The 17,422-nt window shown below is 30.8% G+C and overlaps 1 protein-coding gene across 1 annotated transcript in view; it reads right to left on the bottom strand.

Annotated features, from left to right (window-relative positions):
• Window positions 1-17,422, bottom strand: part of LOC135126198 (ETS-like protein pointed) — a 239,400-nt gene that overhangs the window by 56,563 nt on the left and 165,415 nt on the right. Inside the window, exon 4 of the mRNA XM_064052063.1 lies at window positions 7,440-7,556. Within this exon, the coding sequence (XP_063908133.1) occupies window positions 7,440-7,556 (117 nt within the window). The remainder of the gene's footprint in view (window positions 1-7,439; window positions 7,557-17,422) is intronic.

Raw genomic sequence — 17,422 nt, 5'->3', positions numbered from 1 at the left:
CGTAGAGGAAACATAAAAGTACCAATCGCCCGATGGACACTATTAATAATATAAACAATTTTGGATTTTCTTGGGAATATTTGAATGTTTAGGGTAAAAACTCAAAGCGGATTCATATACCATAAGTACATGATAGCTGTAACATTGTAAGAATAAAGTAAAGTTGATGAGGAGGAAAATTTTATTGCCTACGGTAAAAAATCAAAGTTGATTCATAAACCACAAGTATAAGAGAACGTTATTAATAGAATTTAATCTGAGTTTACTGAAAAAATTTAGGAGACGACAAACTGTTAGTGGGGATGATTAGACAAAGTCTGGCGAGTTTTTTACCGTCTACACGATATTCATATCACACATATAAAATTTGACAACAATCGGTCCAGTAGTTTGTGACGTCACTCCCGTCTGACGTCAACTACAGCACCGGCAGCTAGATTTAATCGGGGCAAGGCCGTGGATCTTTATTATTTGGGGTGGTGACAATATTTTGGGCGCCAGTCGACAGAATGTCGACGAGAAAATGAAAAAGTAAAGTTTAGACGAAGAGGGAAGAAGAGGTAGTTGAATGACAGAAACAACACCTACTCGCTGATATGTATATAATTTTGAAACTGAATTTCCGAAATGACTTACTTTAAATATGCAATAACAATATAATTTTGAAACTGAACTTCCGAAATGACTTGCTTTAAATATGCAATAACAATATAATTTTGAAACTGAACTTCCGGAATGGCTTACTCTAGATCGGCAATGACATGACGCTTAAGCGTGTAAACGACCCTTAAGATTTACAAAGTGGGTAAAACAATCTTTACCTTGATTCTTGATTACCTTATGTGCTTATGCCACGAAAACTGATATTCCCAATGCCGCCACTCTTGTATGTTATAATAAATTTCTTAACTAATTATAAATACTGGGATCGAAACCATAAATAGGTAAGTGCCTTCTACAATGCTCCTAAATGATTAACGTACCTACTAACAATTATTGATTAAAGCTACGAATTAATAACTACTAGGCAAAACCATAACTTAACAATTATAACAATCACATTTTGTGGACCTCTTTGCCACCATAAACCATAAATTGTACAGTAAATACCTCCAAATAGTTGTTAGGGGATGGTATCTCGGGCTAATCAAAAAAAAAAAAAGGCAGCTACCACATCCCACGGCTATTTCAAATTGACTCTCTTGACTCCAGAGCCTGGTAGGGAGTCACCAATATGACACCAATGACAGCACCAAGATATCAGACGTACCATCGGCCCATAAGATTCGGGATCTCAACGGAACCAGTCCACACAAAAGCAGGGGTGTATAGCAGCAACACTATGATGGTTCACACTCTGACTTCATGGCCAAAATTACACCAAATGAGACATAAAAAAAGGACCTAGAGAATTCCCAATGATTAGAAATCTATTTTAATTTTACCAAATAAAAATGTTACCTAGGTGTTATTGGTCCTTTTTAATCACTTAATTTTAGAGTATAATAATTGTAAGGTGGTATTATTAATAAAATTCAGCTCACAGAATTACTCGCCACCATTTTTAAATCTTTTTCGGAACCCCTCTCTTTTTGTGTGTCTTTTTCCGCTGATCCTCGCGCCTTATCAATTACACGGCCAAGCGTCATGTCAGTAAAAAAGAAGCGCAAGAATTTGAAATAAGTGCGAAATAAATGTAACAATTACTTCGTGATTGTTACAAGTTTCAGAGATTATCCGTTCAATAAAAATCGACACAGACGAAAGACAGACGGAAACGGGGACCTACTTTTTCGAATTCTGGGGGGTCATGAAATGTCGAGAAAACATAACATAGTCAATCGCCCGATGGACACTTTTACTAATACATATACAACTTTGCATTTTTTGCGAAAATTTGAATACTTCGGGTAAAAACTCAAGGCGAAGTCATAAATCACAAGTTATTTAAGAAAAATTAAATGGCGTTTATAAAAAAATTGGGGGGACGTCATCAAATAGTTGTTGGGGATGATCAGACAAATTTTAGTTAAACGACAATCAGTTTAGTAGTTACGCAGATTATTTGTCCAATAAAAATTGACACAGACAAACGGAAGCGCGGACCTACTTTTTCGTACTCTAGCGGCTATGAAAACTTGAAAGTAGCCATTCGTTAGGTGGACCCTATTACAACACTTCATCAAAAATTTAAATCCGGAAAAATTTTATAAAAAGGAGCTTGTGAAAATTAAAAAGCATTATAATCAATTGTGTAATCTTATAATAATAACAATAATAACAATGACAAATTTTCCATTTTTTCTTTGTTGTGTAACGACTTTTTTCATGTGCTCAATTTTTAGTTATTTGGTTTTTTAGAGCAATTTTCGGGCGTCAAAATGTGAATTTTAACACTTTCAGGTGTATTTTTAAGATTTTTGAAAGTATTGAAAATTTGAAAACTATTGAAAATGTCAAAAAATCCAAAAATGTCTAGGGATTTTTTGAGGTATGTTTCAAAAATTTCCAAACACTTTTAAAACGTCAAAGAGAAACGTGAAAAGCATGAAACTTTTCAAAAATGTAAAAAAGCGTCAGATACTTCAAAATTAAAATACCTTTTTTTTATATTAAAAGTGAGAAAATATGCAAAAAGATGTAAAACATCTTCAGAATTTTAAAAGCCTTACTATTTCAAAAATGATGGAAACCCAATACGAAACCTTTCAGAAACAAAAAAGTCAAAAATTTTGAAATGTCGAAATTAAAAATTAAGTTGGAAAACAAAATCCAAGACGTGAAAAGTATCAACATCGAGGAATGTGGGAAAAAATGTTGAAAACATCAAAAATACCAAATCCGGAAAAATTCCAGAAATGCCAAAAACGTCAAAAATGGAAAATGAAAATTCCAAAAAAAAAACCTCAAAAATTTGAAAATCCCCAGAGCCAAAATTATTCCAGAAACGTTACAAACTTTTAAACGTCAAAAGCACAAAAAATGCCAAACCCACAAAAATGTCAAAAACCTCGAAAATTTAAACCGAAAAAAATTCTAGAAATAATGTCAAAAATTACAAAAATGTCTAGGGGTTCACAAAGAGTTGCCTTTAAAAAATGTTGAAAGTGTCGAAAATATAAACAAATCTACATCTAAACACTTTTAAACCGCCAATGAGAAAAGTCAAAGAGATGAACATTTTCAAAAAGAATGTCAAAATTTTCATAAAGTACAAAATCAAAAGCAGAATTCAGTGAAGTCAAACAAAAATATTAAAAAAAGGCCAAAACGTCAAACCATCAGAAAAGCTGAAATCTTAAAAGTTGAAGTAAAATTTTGGAAAATTTCAAAAATCTCAAATATGGTGAAAGTTGTTCGCATTTTGAAAAGTAAAAATGTCCAAACTAAACCCTTCAATAACTTCAAAAACTCAAAACCGTCAAAACTGAATGTATCAATATTTTCAAAATGTTGAAAGCACCAAAAATACCAATCTCACCAAAATGTCAGAAATACCAAAAACCTCAAAAAGGAAAATCGAAATTTCAAAAAAAAAAACTATTGCCGTTGTGGAAAGTAGAAAACGCTAAAAAACCTCAAAATGCGATGTCAAAAAACCTCAAAAATTAAAAATCCCCCAAGAACCGAAATCACTCCAGAAACGTAAACTTTTAAAACTTCGAAAGCGCCAAAAATACCAAATCCGGAAAAATGTCGGAAATGTCAAAAACGTCAAAAATGAAAACTGAAAATTCCAAAAAAAAAACAAAAATTTGAAAATCCCTATTGAGCGAAATCATTCCAGAAACGGTACTAAATTTAAAATGTCAAAGTCACAAAAAATCCGAAACCCACAAAAAAGTCAAAAACCTCGAAAATTTAAACCGGAAACAATTTTAGAAATAATGTCAAAAAATTCTAAAATCTCTAGGGATTCAAAGAGTTCTTTAAAAAATGTTGAAAGTGTCAAAAATGTAAAAAAACCCACATCTAAACACTTTTAAACCGCCAATGAGAAAAGTGAAGAAACCTTCCAAAAATCCAAAAATGAAAAAAATTTCTGCATAAATATATAAAAAAAAAAAACTTAAAAATTTGTAAAGCGTAAAAACTGAAATCAATTTAAACAATAAAAATTTGACAAAACCAAAAATGTTTCATAAAGTAAAAAAATGAAAAACAATGAAAGCGCCGACGTCCCAGAATTCAGTGAAGTCAAAAATATCAAAAAAAAGGCCAAAACCCGGACCGATCAGAAAAGCTAAAATCTTAAAAGTAGAAGTAAAATATTGAGAATTTTTAAAAATCTCAAATACGGTGAAACAGTAAAAACGTTGAGAGAAAAGTTGTTCGTATTTTGGAAAGTAAAAACCATCAAAAATGTCAAAACTAAACCCGTCAATATTTTCAAAAACGATAAAATGTCAATAATTTCACAAATGCTACTAAAATATAAAACATGCCAGTTCACGCCAAAAATGCCAAGCACACTAAGAGCTGTACACAATTTGAAAATGTTGAAAACGTTAAAATGACAAAAAAATCTACCAAAAACTACAAAAATGCGAAAACGCCAATTTGAATAGATGAATACAAAAAAGTCAAAGTTTTCAAATTACCACGTTTACAACATTTTTGGTGTTGTCGAGTTCTATTATTAAGACTGAGGAAGAATTTTGAAAATTCCAGAAATGTTACAAACTTTTAAAATGTCGAAAGCACCAAAAATACTAATCTCACAAAAAAGTCAGAAATGCCAAAAACCTCAAAAAAGAAAATCGAAATTTCAAAAAAAAACCTGTTGCCGTTGTGGAAATTAGAAAATGTCAAAAAACCTCAAAAATTAAAAATCCCCCAAGAACCGAAATCAGTCCAGAAACGTAAACTTTTGAAACGTCGAAAGCACCAAAAATACCAAATACGGAAAAATGTCAGAAATGCCAAAAACGTCAAAAATGGAAACTGAAAATTCCAAAAAAAAAACACAAAAATTTGAAAATCCCGATAGAGCAAAATCATTTCAGAAACGTTACTAAATTTTAAACGTCAAAAGCACAAAAACATCCGAAACCCACAAAAATGTCAAAAATCTCGAAAATTAAACCGAAAACAATTTTAGAAATAATGTCAAAAAATGTCTAGGGGGTCAAAGAGTTCTTTAAAAAATGTTGAAAGTGTCAAAAATGTAAAAAATCCACATCTAAACACTTTTAAAACGCCAATGAGAAAAGTGAAGAAACTTTTTCAAAAATCCAAAAATGAAAAAATTTCCTGCATAAATATAAAAAAAAAACCTTAAAAATTTGTAAAGCGTAAAAAATTACATCAATTTTTAAACAATAAAAATTTGACAAAACCAAAAATGTTTCATAAAGTAAAAAAAAATCAAAAACATTGAAAGCGTCAACGTCCCAGAATTCAATGAAGTCAAAAATATCAAAAAAAGGCTAAAACCTCGAACGATCAGAAAAGCTGAAACCTGAAAGTCGAAGAAAAATTTTGAAAATTTTTAAAAATCTCAAAGATGGTGAAACAGTAAAAACGTTGAGAGAAAAGTTGTTCGTATTTTGGAAAGTAAAAACCATCAAAAATGTCAAAACTAAATCCTTCAATATTTTCAAAAACGGGAAACTGTCAATAATTTCACAAATGCTACTAAAATATAAAACATGCCAGTTCAAGCCAAAAATGTCAAGCAAACCAGAAAATATTGAAAACGTTAAAAAGACAAAAAATCTTCCAAAAACTACAAAATTCGAAAACGTCAATTTTGAATAGATGAACACAAAAACGTCATCATTTTTAATAATAGAAACTTGAAAACTCCAAAAATGTTGTAAACATGGAATATGAATAATTTCGAAAAAATCTAAACCGTAAAAATTTTCAAAATGTAAAAAACTGAAAACTATTGAAAACTCAAACGTTTCAAAATTCAGCGAGGTCAAAAATATTCAGAAGGCCCAAAACATCAATCAAACCTTGAAAATAGAAGAAAGTAAAAAATTAATTAAAAAAAAAACTCAAATATGTACAGTAAAACAACAAAACCGTCCGGAAAAGAAGGTCATTTGTCCTTTAAAATGTCAAAAAAGTAAAAAAAAAAATTGAAATAATGTAAAAAAATACAGAAATGTCTACGGCTGAAAATGTTGTCAGCGTCAAATATGTAAAAAAACGTACATATAAACATTATAAACACTTAAAACGCCAATGAGAAAAGTGAAAAATATGAAACTTTTCGAAAATGTAAAAAATGCAAAAAATGTCACATACTTCAAATTCAGATACGTTTTTATTATTACAAGTGAGAAAAGTTGTTTCAGCAGAACTTCCCTCGCTCTGGAAATAGAATCCGATTTAGGTATTTAACTCGTTACTATGAACACCTTTTAAATTTAACAAGTTTTTACAAGATTAATAGAGGTAAAATCAGTCTTATCTTAGCAAGTACTAACCCCGCCCACCCGCCCCTATTTTCTCAGAAGGTATGTTATTTGCAAAAATAAGTCTTATCTTAGCAAATACTAGCCCCGCCCACCCACCCCCTATGTTCTCAGAACGTATGTTTGCCAAAATAAGTCCTGTCTTAGCAAGTACTAGCCCCGCCCACCCGCCCTCTATTTTCTTAAAACGTCTGTCATTTGCCAAAATGCTAGTATTTGCTAAGATAAGACTGATTTTGGCAAATGATATAATCCTCTGAGAAAATAGGGGGCGGGTGGGCGGGGCTAGTACTTGCTAAGGTAAAACTGATTTTGGCAAATTCCATATGTTCTAAGAAAATAGTGGGCGGGTGGGCGGGGCTGGTCCTTGCTAAGATAAGACTAAAAATAAAAAATATGAATGCAATGATAAATCACAAGTAAAAACTCATCATATTTTGCACATTTTGGGTAGAATTTATTCCGCAAAATTTTTTAGATGACGTCATCAATTTGTTGGGGGGCAATAAACAAGTATAATCGGTTACATGCTTACAATAAATTTAAAACGTCTGCAAGATTTCAAGGTATTCAGTTTTGCAATTTTTTATTTAACCAATATAATTTATTCTCAGTCATTCATTTTTTTGAGATAAGAAAATCTAAAAAATATTAAATCACAAGTATAGAATCATCATATTGTGCACATTTCGCTTACGCTCGGTAAGTAAAAATATGGAAAAAGAATGAAAAAAGTTACAAAAATAAAAACCAAGGCCTGAAAAGAACTGACAGAGAAAATGCAGATATCAAAAACTGTGAAAAATTAAAAATCCCCAAAGAACCAAAATCACTCCAGAAACGTAAACTTTTGAAACGTCGAAAGCACCAAATAATACCAAACCCGTAAAAATGGCAAAAGCCTAAAATGTAAATCGAAAAAAAAAAAAAAATCTAGAACAAAAATCGCAAAAACATCAAAACAGTTAGCTCAGAGTGTGTCGTTTTAATAGACCCATATGGGTGTTTTACCTTTGGTTATGTTCAATCGGACTTGTTCCTTTTCCCACGATGCGAAAGACGCCTTCAGCGCCTCGGCCATGGTCTTGTTGGTGCCAGGCGTCAGGGGCGGCACCTGGGTCGGTATATCTGCAAAAGCAGAAAAAATCTATTAATTTAAGGTTCTCAAGAATCTCTAATTAGTGAATTATGGCCACATTAAACCTACTCTTGGCACTAAAAGCGAATCATGGCATTTCAGCTACGTACTTAAATAAAATTAAGCCCAATATAGCCATGAATAAAAAATTTAGTGCTTGCGTAACACTTCAGTTCTGCAATAAAAGATAATAGGAAAAGTAGTAATAGTTAAGCCCGCGTTGATGACTTCTATGAAATAGAATGTTAAGTATTGGCATAATTATACACCTCAGAAGCTAAACATTTATGGCAACAAGTAATAAGTTGGTTTTATTAATATTTGGAAGTGTACCAACTTGGTACCGGCGCTGCTTTATATTAAGCTAATTGCGGTTTTCCTCGACATAACGAACGAAAAAATTTCAAAATTCCAGAACTTCGACCATTTCCACTCTTCCCACGACCCAAGCACCACACGGGAAATAACCTCGAGTCGATTTTCGCGACAATATTGGGTATATAAAGACGTAATGGATGTGCCTAAGTATTTGCAAACAGTGACCGAGTACATGTATCGCATACTTAATGGTGCCACCTGCTACATATTAAATTCCAGCGGTCTTCAAAGACACGTTAGTGTCGAACGAAACGACGGTTGAATTAAATTGTGGCCAAACACAAACGCATTTAATAGAATACCGTCTAAGGAATGTAGCGAATCGATGGAAAAATCGTTTATGGGATCCTAAAATGAGGAACTTATCGACGGAGTGCCAGCCGAAGAGCCGAAACGGAAAAAAGGGTGTGCGTGTGTAGAGTTGGCGGTTGAGAGAGTGCGCTTTTTCGTTAGAGTAACGGTAATTGGAACTTTTGAAGTCTTTGAAGTCTCTTCCAAGTCTCAAATGCGGTGGAAAGTCGTTCGGTGGACAAGTAATATTGGCAGTTTTAGTTGTGGGTAATTGTCAAGCCGAATTTCTGTCAAAGCATGAAGAGTCGGAGGATGAGGGTTGACCACAAGGTAGCTAATTTCAGGCACATTGATCGGGGTTTTTTGTTGTCGGATGTCAATCACTGTTAAAAAGGTTCCTTGGAAGATTACGAAAAGATAAAATTCAGAAGTTCAATAAGTTAAAAATATCAAATAATTTAATTAAGAAAACCCTGCAACATCGGCACAAACACCTAAAATTAAATATAAAAACAGAATAAAAAAATGTCAACACAAAAAACTTCCAAAAAAGTAAAATACACAAAAAACCTTTTATTTTTTTAAATGTCAAATGATTAGATCTCAAAAATGGAAATACAGCGAAAATAAAAAAAAAATACTGATATTGGTAAGTATTAAGATAAGCAAATAAAAATCACTACGTGGAATGATAAAAACGCCAAAAAATTCAAATCGTTCAAAATATGACGGATGTAAAATACTGTGATGTGGAAAATGTCAAACCAAAGTTCAAAAATCAATCAAAAAAATCGATAAATGTTTTAAACTGCCAGGCAGATGGAATAAAGACATGATATACTTGAAAAGCGTAAAAAATAGCATCAATTTCAACTTGACAACACCAAAAATATTGAGAACGTGGAATATGAACATTTTCAAAAAGATCTAGAATGTCAAAATTTTCAAAAAACAAAAAAATCTAAAACATTGAAAGCGCCAACGTCTCAAAATTCAGTGAAGTCAGAAAAATCAAAAAAAGCCAAAATATCAAACCATCAGAAGAGCAGAAATTCTGAAAAATTGAAGGAAATAAAAATTTCGAAACTTTAAAAAATCTCAAATATGGTGAATGATTAAAAACGTTGAGAACAAAATTGTTTGCATTTTAAAAAGCACCAAACATGAAAAATGCCCGAATTAAACCCTTCAATTACTTGAAAAATTCGAAAACGTCAAAATTGAATGTTTCAAAATTTTGAAAAACGGAAAAATGTCAATTATTGCACAGATGTTATTAAAATATAAAATATGCCACTTCATGCCTAAAATGTCAAGTACACCAAGGGCAGTACACGATTTGAAGGTATTGTAAACATCAAAAACAAAAAAAAAATACTTTCAAAAACTACCAAAATTCGAAAACGTCAATTTCAACTAGATGAATACAAAAAAAAGTCAAAAATTTCGAAGGACCAAAGGGAAAAAAGCATCACATATTCAGAAAAACATAATAAAAACTTGAAATGCCAGAAATGTTGAGAACGTGGAATATAAATATTTTCAAAAAAATTTAAAACGTAAAAAAATAAAAAAAAACTGAGTAGTCGAACGCCTCAAAATGCAGTGAGGTCAAAAATATCAAAAAAGCCCAAAACGTCAAGCCATCAGAAAAGCTGAAATCTTAAGTCTTGAGAATGAAGGGAGTAAAAATTTCAAAAAATTCAAAAATCTCAAATATGGTAAAACATCAAAAACGTCGAGAGAACAATGTTATACGAATTTTAAAAATGTTAAAAAGACAAAAATCTCAAAATTTAACTACATAAAAACTTCAAAAATTCCAAAATGTTATTTTCAAAATCGAAAAAATGTCAACAATTTCACAAATGCATTTAAAACGTAAAACATGCCACAATGTCAAAAATGTTTAAACAAACCAAAAATGTATAAAATGTTGAAAATGTCAAAAATTTAAAAGATCAAATTTCTCAAGAACTTAAAAAATCGAAAACGTGACAATTGACTACAAAATATAAAAAAAAGTCAAAAGTTTCGAAGGACAAAACGTGTCATCAAAAAGCGTAAAAAATGTCAATTTAAATCATAAAAATTTGAAAAAAAAAACAATAACTTTGAGAAGTGGAATATAAAAAATTTCAAAAAAATCTAGACCGTTAAAATTTTTAAAACGTAAACAATCAGAAACATTGAAAACCCGACGTCAAAAATTTCACAAAAAGTCAAAACGTCAAATTATCAGAAAAGCTAAAACCTTGAAAATTGAAAAAAGCAGAAATTTCAAAAATTTTAAAAATCTCAAAAACAAAGTTTTTTGTATTTTGAAAAGTTAAAAAAGTCAAAATTGTCAAAATTCAACGCCAAAAAACTACAAAAATTCCGAAATGTATATTTCCAAAATCGAAAATTTGTCAATAATGTCATAAATGTTATTAAAATGTAAAACGTGCCACGATGTCAAAAATGTCAAGGAAATCAAGAGTGTACACACAAAAAATAAAAAATAATACACTTCTTAAGATCTCAAAAAAATTGAAAACGTGAAAATTGACTACAAAATACAAATTATCAAAAAAAAAAGTCAAAAATATCCATGAACAAAACGTGTGTCATCTATTGAAGATAAAATATAAATATTTTCAAAAAAATGTAAAACGTCAAAATTATTAAAAAGTAAAAAAATCAAAAACATTCAAAACTCGAACGCCTCTAAATTCAGTGAGAACAAAAATATCGACTAAGCCCAAAACGTCGAACTATCAGTAAAGCTGTAAACTTGAAAATAGAAGAAAGTAAAAATTTCAAAAAATGTAAAAATCTCAAATATGGTAGAACATCACAAACGTCGAGAACAAAGTTATTTGTATTTTGAAACGTTAAAAAAGTCAAAAATGTCAAAATTTAAACCCAAGAAACTTCAAAAATTCCAAAATGTCCATTTTCAAAATAGAAAATATGTCAAGAATATCATAAATGTTATTGAAATGTAGACCATGCTACGATGTCAAAAATGTCAAGCAAATCATGAGTATACACACTTTGAAAATATTGAAAACGTCAAAAATTAAAAAAAAATTAGACTTCCCAAATGCTTAAAAAAATTGAAAACGTGAAAATTGACTACAAAATATAGAAAAAAAGTCAAAAATTTCGAAAGAAAAAACCTGTCGTCTATTGAATAAGCGAAAAAGTTTTGACAAAACCAAAAATATTGAGAAAGTGGAATATGGACATTTTCAAAAAGATCTAGAATGTCAAAATTTTCAAAAACCAAAAAAATCAAAAACATTGGAAGCCCCAACGTCTCAAATTCAGTGAAGTCAGAAATATCAAAAAAGACAAAATGTCAAACCATCAGAAGAGCAGAAATTCTGAAAAATGGAAGGAAATAAAAATTTCGAAACTTTAAAAAATCTCAAAAATCTAAAAAAAAAATTCCAAGCATAAAAATTTGAAAAAACCAAAAACGTTGAGAAGTGAAAAATCAAAAAATCTAAAACGCCAAAATTTTTAAAACTTTAAAAAATCAAAAAGTTTCGAAACTCGAACGGCTCAAAATTCAAACAGGTCAAAAATATCAACAAAGCCCAAAACGTCGAACTATCAGTAAAGCTGTAACCTTGGAAATAGAAGGAAGTAAAAATTTCAAAAAATTTCAAAAATCTCAAATATGGTACACATCAAAAACATCGAGAACAAAGTTACTTGTATTTTAAAATGTTAAAAAGTCAAAAATGTCAAAATTTAACCCCAAAAAATTTCAAAAATTCCAAAATGTCCATCTTCAAAATAGAAAATATGTCAAGCAAATCATCAGTGTACACACTTTAAAAATATTGAAAACGTAAAAAAAAAACATACTTCTGAAGAACTTAAAGAAATTGTAAAACGTGAAAACTGACTACAAAATATCAAAAAAAAGTCAAAAATTTCATAAATTTTAACCATACAATTTTGAAAACCAAAAACGTGGAAAAGTGGAATATTAATATTTTCAAAAAAGTCCAAAACGTCAAATCATCAGTAAAGTTGTAAACTTGAAAATAGAAGGAAGTAAAAATTTCAAAAAATTTAAAAATCTCAATTATGGTAGAACATCAAAAACATCGAGTACAAAGTTATTTGTATTTTAGAATGTTAAAAAAGTCAAAAATGTCACAATTTAACCCCCAAAAACTTGAAAAATTCAAAAATATTCAATTTCAAAAACGAAAAATCTCAATAATTTCATAAATGTTATTAAAATTTGAAATATGAGGCAAATGACGAGTGTACACACCTTGAAAAACGTCAGGTCACATTTCTCAAGAACTTAAAGAAATCGAAAACGTGAAAATTGTTTATAAAATTTAAAAAAAGGAAAAAATTCGATGGAGAAAACTATTTAACAGACGTAAAAAATGTCATAAATTTAAATCACAAAAACTTGAAAAAACCAAAAATGTTGAGAAAAATGAACATTTTCAATAAAATCTACAATGTCAAAATTTTAAAAATGTAAAGCAAAATCAAAAACATTGAAAACCCGAACAACTCAATATTAAGCGATGTCAAAAATATCAAAAAAGGCCAAAACGTAAATTAAAAAAAACGTCAAAAAGTCAATCCATCAAAAAGGTACAAATTTCAAAAACTGTAATTATCTTAAATATGTTGAAACAGCAAAAACTTCCAGAATAAAGTTGTTACTACTTCGGGGTATTAAAAACGCCAAAAATCTCAAAATTAAACCCAAGGTCAGTCAAAATTGGTTTTCAAAAAATTTTGAAAACGTGAAAATCGAAAATTGTCAAAACAATCAAACCTTTGTCAAAATGTTAAAAAATCGGAAAATTCCACGAACAAAAAATCCAAGACCTTCACAAATTTGAAAAATTTATTTCAAAAACGTTAAATCCATTCAGAGACGCAATTTAAAAATGTATAACTCAGAAAAATGTTATAAATTCCAGAAACCCTGTTATGTACCTTAAATTTGAAAATCACATAAAGTTGATCCATATTTTCCCTCCGTTTATCCCGGCATGCTTGAATTTTTCACCAGCTCCAGCCCTTTGTGACGCACTTCAACCACAAAATACGAGTATTCAACACTTTTCATTCTACCTATGTTTTCCCCGTTAAGGGCGTGGAAAATTATTAATCCAAAATTTGCTAAAAATACTCTTATCATCTACAAATTCCTTATTTTTGTGACTTCACGTTTCATTCGTTCCAAGCATGATGCGGATTATACAAAACCCTTTGATCCAGTGACCCAATTTCGGTCTCCAGGAATCCAGTAGGATTGAAAACTGTCGAAAAACAGCGCCAATCATGCAAACCTTCGTCTTTTAGACTTCAACACCACCCTCAAGCACTACTGGAACCCTCTAATCTACCACTTAATCTCTTTGTCTCCACGTCGCCTCCCCATTCTCCAAATATTTACTTCTTGTGATAACAATCGTCCGATAGCAGCACTTAGTGCAGATACCCAGATAAGCTTCCGAAACCCCTCGCCAGCGGCGTTATCGCCCGTCTCGCTGGCGTCTTAGTATTCCGCCAGCGTCTCCGAGGTGGTCACGGACGCGCCGCCGGCACGGGCTCCGTACGTGCGGCCTCCTTCGGCACGTCCCGCCGAGGCCTGCGTCGGAGACTCCGCCACCGGCTCCAGGGAAACCCGAAACAATCGCGGCGTTAATTTTGGATCGGTTCATAATGCGGCGGCATCTGGACGATGTTGCAGTCGGTTACTAATAATATCGAGGTAGGAGCTTTACGATCACCAACACCTGGAGCGGAGACCGCTATTTCGAGAAGTCACCGCGCGGATTGATCGTGCAAATCATCCACTCTACCGAAATAAGCTTCCAGGAATCGCTCCGGCTTTAATCGCTGCTGTTTATGGGACTGTAAACGTAATTGGTTTCATGGACCGTGGATAATGAGGTTTTCCTGGTAGAGGGGCGCGGGCACGCGAAGACTCGGAGCGCCGAGGGATTGTTAGAGAATTACGAAATTACGATTAATTCTATAATTATTGAGGTGACTAAAAGGCAAAAATTAAATTTACTGTTCAAGCCAGTCAAACATTTGATGACGTCATTCAACCGTGCGAGAGCGCTTCTATCGGGGTACTTTAGAATACTTTAGATTGTCATCTAGGACGTTAAGGTAAATTAGGTTGGTATTGGCTAGTTGATGATACCAGTAAATTGGCACTACTGCAGCGGAACATCTGCTATCTGTATCTTGTTATTCGAATTATTTGTATTCCAGTAATACGTTCCGCCCATATCTACGAAATTAATCAAATAGGGTTAATTAAACGCATCAATAATCGCACATAACCTCCATTATGGCAGATGTTGGTAGCACTGAACTGTCGTTTTTGATATTTTTCGCGCCGGTTCGGTGTTTCGGCTTAATCGGGACGAAATCGACTCTTGTTAGTGTTACAAGAAGAAAAAATGTTGTCGGTGTGGATTTATTAAACTGGGACCACCTGCAGCCTTCGCAATTTTGCAGTTAATGACTATAACAACAACCAGGGGCGTCCGCAGGGGGGGTATAAGGCAAGATTTATAAGAAAACAGCAAAAAGGTGGATGACATCAAGGATTTCAACCTTAAAGAAAAATATGTAGACTGTGAAAAACAACTTCCAAGAACTTCTGAAAACGGCAAAAGAGGAAGTTGAGAAATTAAAATTCTGAGGAAAAATTGAAGAGATTAAAAACACTCTTGACCTCTAAACTTGAGCTTTGAAAAAAGTCAATATTATTATAAAAAAAATGTCTACGAGGAAAATAGAACAGAAATCAAATTATCTTCTTATAAATGACAAAAATGCCTTAAAAATTTAGTAAAAAAGAAAATCTTTAGAAGAAAGCCCAAGATCCTGAAAAACACCAGATTACAACAAAAATAAATTGCCAAGATCTTAGAAATATATCTCAATCTAAGAAAACGCAATTTGAGAAAAAACTTTTAAACTGAAAATGTCAAATTTTTTCAAGGAATGAACCGAAAAATTGAGTAGGGAGATCTTTAAGAAAACAAACATAATTAAGCTTAAAATCAAGTTTACAAAGAAAATTGAAAAAAAAAATAGAAACAGGAAAATCTTGAGGACAAAATGTCAATATTTAAAAGACGAAAATGAAAAATTTCAAAATCTAAAAAAAATCTCCAAGCTTAAAAAAAACTTAAAATCCTGAGCAAAAACTGTGATTTGGGGAAAAGTCGACTTATTCTAAACAAATATTAAAAAACGGGTAAAAAATAAAACTTCAGTCCTTCATTGATAAAAAGTCAAAATTCTTAGAAAAAACGTGAAGATTTTTCGAAGAAACTCTCAAGATCTTCATAAAAAACTATATGATAGCAAAAATCAAAAATATTAAAAAAATTAACAAAGCCTTTAAGAAAAAAACCTGAAAAACTTGAAATAGGAATCAAAATCTGGACAAAAATATTCCCAAGAACTTACAAAAAAAATCTAGATAATCTTGCTAAAAAATGTCCATTATGAAAAAAATCTTAAGGCTTTAAGAAAGAATTTTAAGCCATAAACTGAAATTTTTTCTGTTACAGGAAAAAACATCTCTAGAATTAAGATAATAAAAATCCAGATTTTCATAAAAAAATTTGCAAATCTTGAAAAAAGAAATAGACACAAAGAGTGATGTTCTTGACGAAAAAATATCAATATTCTACGCAAGAAAATGAAAGATATCTACAGAAAAACCAAAAAAATCTTTAGAAGAAAGCCCAAGATCCTGAAAAAACACCAGATTACAACAAAAATAAATTGCCAAGATCTTAAAAATAGATCTCAATCTAAGAAAACGCAATTTGAGAAAAAACTTTTAAACTGAAAATGTCAAATTTTTTCAAGGAATGAACCGAAAAATTGAGTAGGGAGATCTTTAAGAAAACAAACATAATTAAGCTTAAAAACAAGTTTACAAAGAAAATTGAAAAAAAAAATAGAAACAGGAAAATCTTGAGGGCAAAATGTCAATATTTAAAAGACGAAAATGAAAAATTTCAAAATCTAAAAAAAATCTCCAAGCTTAAAAAAAACTTAAAATCCTGAGCAAAAACTGTGATTTGGGGAAAAGTCGACTTATTCTAAACAAATATTAAAAAACGGGTAAAAAATAAAACTTCAGTCCTTCATTGATAAAAAGTCAAAATTCTTAGAAAAAACGTAAAGATTTTTCGAAGAAACTCTCAAGATCTTCATAAAAATCTATATGATAGCAAAAATCAAAAATATTAAAAAATTTAACAAAGCCTTTAAGAAAAAAACCTGAAAAACTTGAAATAGGAATCAAAATCTGGACAAAAATATTCCCAAGAACTTACAAAAAAAATCTAGATAATTTTGCTAAAAAACCTCCATTATGAAAAAAATCTTAAGGCTTTAAGAAAGAATTTTAAGCCATAAACTGAAATTTTTTCTGTGACAGGAAAAAACATCTCTAGAATTAAGATAATAAAAATCCAGATTTTCATAAAAAAATTCGCAAATCTTGAAAAAAGAAATAGATACAAAGAGTGATGTTCTTGACGAAAAATTATCAATATTCTACGCAAGAAAATGAAAGATATCTACAGAAAAACCAAAAAAATCTTTAGAAGAAAGCCCAAGATCCTGAAAAAACACCAGATTACAACAAAAATAAATTGCCAAGATCTTAGAAATATATCTCAATCTAAGAAAACGCAATTTGAGAAAAAACTTTTAAACTGAAAATGTCAAATTTTTTCAAGGAATGAACCGAAAAATTGAGTAGGGAGATCTTTAAGAAAACAAACATAATTAAGCTTAAAATCAAGTTTACAAAGAAAATTGAAAAAAAAAAATAGAAACAGGAAAATCTTGAGGGCAAAATGTCAATATTTAAAAGACGAAAATGAAAAATTTCAAAATCTAAAAAAAATCTCCAAGCTTAAAAAAAACTTAAAATCCTGAGCAAAAACTGTGATTTGGGGAAAAGTCGACTTATTCTAAACAAATATTAAAAAACGGGTAAAAAATAAAACTTCAGTCAGTCCTTCATTGATAAAAAGTCAAAATTCTTAGAAAAAACGTAAAGATTTTTCGAAGAAACTCTCAAGATCTTCATAAAAAAATATATGATAGCAAAAATCAAAAATATTAAAAAATTTAACAAAACATTTAAGAAAAAAACCTG

This window comes from Zophobas morio, unplaced genomic scaffold (assembly GCF_036711695.1).
Source record: "Zophobas morio isolate AGI-343-1 ecotype UQ-CSIRO unplaced genomic scaffold, CSIRO_AGI_Zmor_V1 ptg000010l, whole genome shotgun sequence".
Taxonomy (NCBI): domain Eukaryota; kingdom Metazoa; phylum Arthropoda; class Insecta; order Coleoptera; family Tenebrionidae; genus Zophobas; species Zophobas morio.
Note: the sequence above shows the minus strand (reverse complement) of the source record. Positions and strands in the feature narration are given on the sequence as shown.